We start from the raw sequence: 3,425 nt of genomic DNA on the forward strand, positions 1-3,425 counted from the left end.
TGACATAAGTCTACATCCTGTTGCGTTAAGTAGCCCGCAGCTAGGACATAAACGTACGCCCTGCAATATTAAGGGGTTAAAAACGGATTCATTCAAAACGAAAGGCAAACGGAACTAAACAGATGACTTTCCATTTGCTTCCATTTGTCATAGGCTGCATCGTTTTAAAAAATAAAAAAAAAGGAAAAGTGATTTTCGTTTGGTTTCCGTCTCATTGTGGACATAAAGCACTGCAAGAAGTGCTTTTTATACACTGAAAAAGCAAAAAGCAAATGGAACAGACGCAAAAAATATATTGATCTCTGTAGGCTCCGGCTTCGATTAGTTTGTTTCAGTTTTAAATTACCCAAAAAAATGGAAAACAAAAACTTCTTGCCAAAAAAAGTTAGTTGCAGAACTTTTCCTTTAATATAGGTAAAGCTGCAAAACCCCTTTAAGAGCTCAGACTTTTCATTTTTAAAACCCCAGCAGCCGTTTAAGATTTTGTGTACTGGAAAAATGCCAAAATGTTGCGTTTTATGGAGCGAGTAGATGCTGTTAGGGGGCGTAATGTAGTTCTGTACGTGTTCACAATGTATCACACAAGAGGTTTCATTTCTGATACAAGTATTGAGGAGTTAAAAGACTTTGCACCTGTGACTGTGCAGGGGGTATAACTCCGTATAGATTGGTGTATATAGGTCACTCTATATGTCCTCCCCTGTTTCTGGCCGCAGATACTGCAGTATGATGAGATGGCTCGGTCTCTTCTCTGTTTCCATGACTACCACTGGGCTTATTCCATGTTGGCTTGATACAGAGCTGAGCTGCATCGTTCTACGTAACACTCTCCATCCTCCCTCAAAACCTATTACTCTCGCTCCAGCCCACTTTTTATCACTGTCTCCTTCTTACCATTCCGGTTTCACTGTCCCCAATTCCTGACTTCATCTCCCTCCGATTCTCTCCCTCTATGAAAACGGATTACTGCTGACAACTCAGGAGGTAGGTGGCAGCCCCCTCCCTCACTAACACAAAACCCCTTGCTCGGATCATCTGGTGTAGGTGGATCCGTGTTACAGAGGAGCGTGCATGAGGTGTCTTGTGGATGTGGGAGTGTGTGTCGTCCCTCAGCTCGCAATTTCATCTTCGTAAACTTAATCTTTTTCGTCCATATACCAATTAAAAGCAGATCATCACATCCATCATCTAGTTGTTATCATCTCCCAGAATAGATGATTACTTTTTGTGTTGCTGTTTATCCCCAGGGCCTGTCCTTCAACACCAGCCTGTGCTACTCTATAGTCTTTGCCAAAATGACCAGCAGTGATGGGGATTCTTTGGAACCACTTCTTGGTCCTCTAGAGCTGGAGTGCAAGATTTGTTACAATGGTTTTGATACCAGACAACATCGACCTAAAGTTCTGGGTTGTGATCACCGTATGTGTGCTCGCTGCCTCAAAAAGATGGCTTCAAACTGGGCGCAAAGCCCACCGGCTACAATATGTTGTCCGTTCTGTCGTCAAGAAACTGCACTGCCCGAGGACCTACACCTTCTCCCAGATGATAGTGGGCTTCTATCCAAACTCAGCTGCCATGAATGGATCCACAGACGGGGTTGCACGGTGGCACCAGAGGTGCTTTTGAGTCCCGGGGACTTGTGTCCTAACTCTTCTGAGTGCCTCGTCATCACTATCATGGAGGTCTCAGATGAGGCTAGAGAGCCTGGTGAGCAAACTCCCGTGCTAGATATCCTAAGAGTGAAGATATCGTCAAGTCTATCATGGCTACCTGGATCCTGTGTTCCTCACCGATGCGGCCCTTGCAGGCCCGTGCCACGCATCCTGCTAGGTTTCCTGTGCCTCGTGTATATTAGTTCACTGCCCCTTGGTGTTTATCTCATGATGACCGGGCATCTACTAGGCATCATCCTGGTTAGTTTAGTGCCGTGTACCCTAATTCTCAGCCTCTTGTGCTATTGTTTCTGCCACGAGCTAGCTGCCTGCCTTTCTGACTAACGCCAACTTGAATCCCGTGCAGCCAACACTGATTGTGTAAAAACGGTGTCACCAGCATCCCTTCACCTTCACTGACAGTGCCAAGCCTATGCCTCTAATACACTGTGGTGTGCCAAGCCCCATACTCTATTTGTATACTGTTTGTGTTCTGCATTATAACCCATATCATCAGTTCTAAATCACAACCGTCACATTTGCCGACCAATTTCCAACTTATATTTTTGGCAACCGCAACTTTTTGTTACTTTCCATACAATCATCCCAATGAAGCTGCAATATTACTAATATTGACATTGATCAACTGCTATTCATACAGGTGCTGCAGGGCTATTATATACCCTCCTTCGCCCCCAACTACCCAAATACCATGTGCAACTGCCGCCATCTTGATAACGACAGCAGGCATAATCAATAGCAGGAACTACAAGAAAGAAGTTTACCAGTTGAACAATACTTTATTGGCGGCTGCAATACGGTCACCAGAAGAACTAAAAATGACATTGTGGTATTTGCAGCAGAGCGCAGTCCAGCGTTAGCCCAGCTGTGTCATAAAAACTAAGTGTAAAGCTAAAATCCATCATCAATTACAGCATCAAAGGCAATAAGAAAACTCAGAGGACATTTCCAAGCCAAAACTTTTTGTGACAAACTGGTTACATTAAGGAAGCAGTCAAACTTATACATCATCATGCATGCAAGGGAATGACGAGATTAGCATCTAAGTATTACTAGTATCAATATTTTTGCATAAAGTAATAATATGCAAAAAAAAAAAGTCTTCTAGTGATGTATAATGGTGGAGAATGGAACATGTGGTTCAAATGATAGTATAAGAAAGTTAATAGCACTTTCTAGAGCGATTGTCCAGGATGCGGTTTTGATAGTTCTAGTAATGGGATCTTAATAGGCAAGGGCTATGGCTTCTCATATTTCTAAGTATACTGGTATATTTTATTATCCATGCTAGCAAAATGATGTTGCAGATAAAGTGAGTTTATTTTCTATTGTGTATGTGTATTTCTTCTGAAGGTCATCTATATTGCCTTAAAGGGGTGGTCTCGCGAAACCAAGTGGGGGTATACACTTCCGTATGGCCATATTAATGCACTTTGTAATATACATCGTGCATTAAATATGAGCCATACAGAAGTTATTCACTTACCTGCTCCGTTGCTAGCGTCCTCGTCTCCATGGTTCCGTCTAAATTCGCTGGCAGCTTGCTTTTTTAGACGCGCTTGCGCAGTCCGGTCTTCTCCTTTCAGCACGAACCGCTTCAGTGTGCTCCCCGCTACAGCTCTTCTGCGCATGCGCAGATGAGCTGTCACTGCTCGGGAGCGCGCTGGAGCGGCCATTCTGTACCTTCCTCTGTTAGAGGAAGGTGCAGAAACTGGAGCTGCCGTCCGGAGAAGCCGCCCAGCTGTCCTGCCG

The 3,425-nt window shown here is 44.1% G+C and overlaps 1 protein-coding gene across 1 annotated transcript; it reads left to right on the forward strand.

Annotated features, from left to right (window-relative positions):
- Positions 1 to 906: 906 nt before the first annotated feature.
- On the forward strand, positions 907 to 2,066 carry LOC136588223 (E3 ubiquitin-protein ligase RNF182-like). The gene is made up of 2 exons (XM_066587282.1): positions 907 to 984; positions 1,248 to 2,066. Exon 2 carries the CDS (start codon positions 1,296 to 1,298, stop codon positions 1,995 to 1,997), a length of 702 nt encoding a protein of 233 aa, XP_066443379.1. The 5' UTR covers positions 907 to 984; positions 1,248 to 1,295; the 3' UTR covers positions 1,998 to 2,066.
- The last annotated feature ends 1,359 nt before the right edge of the window (positions 2,067 to 3,425 follow it).

The sequence above is a fragment of the Eleutherodactylus coqui genome, chromosome 13 (genome assembly GCF_035609145.1).
Source record: "Eleutherodactylus coqui strain aEleCoq1 chromosome 13, aEleCoq1.hap1, whole genome shotgun sequence".
Classification (NCBI taxonomy): Eukaryota; Metazoa; Chordata; class Amphibia; order Anura; family Eleutherodactylidae; genus Eleutherodactylus; species Eleutherodactylus coqui.

Bases quoted from the DNA above. Each gene is read 5' to 3' on its own strand.
- LOC136588223 (XM_066587282.1), top strand. From the start codon at position 1,296: ATGACCAGCAGTGATGGGGATTCTTTGGAACCACTTCTTGGTCCTCTA.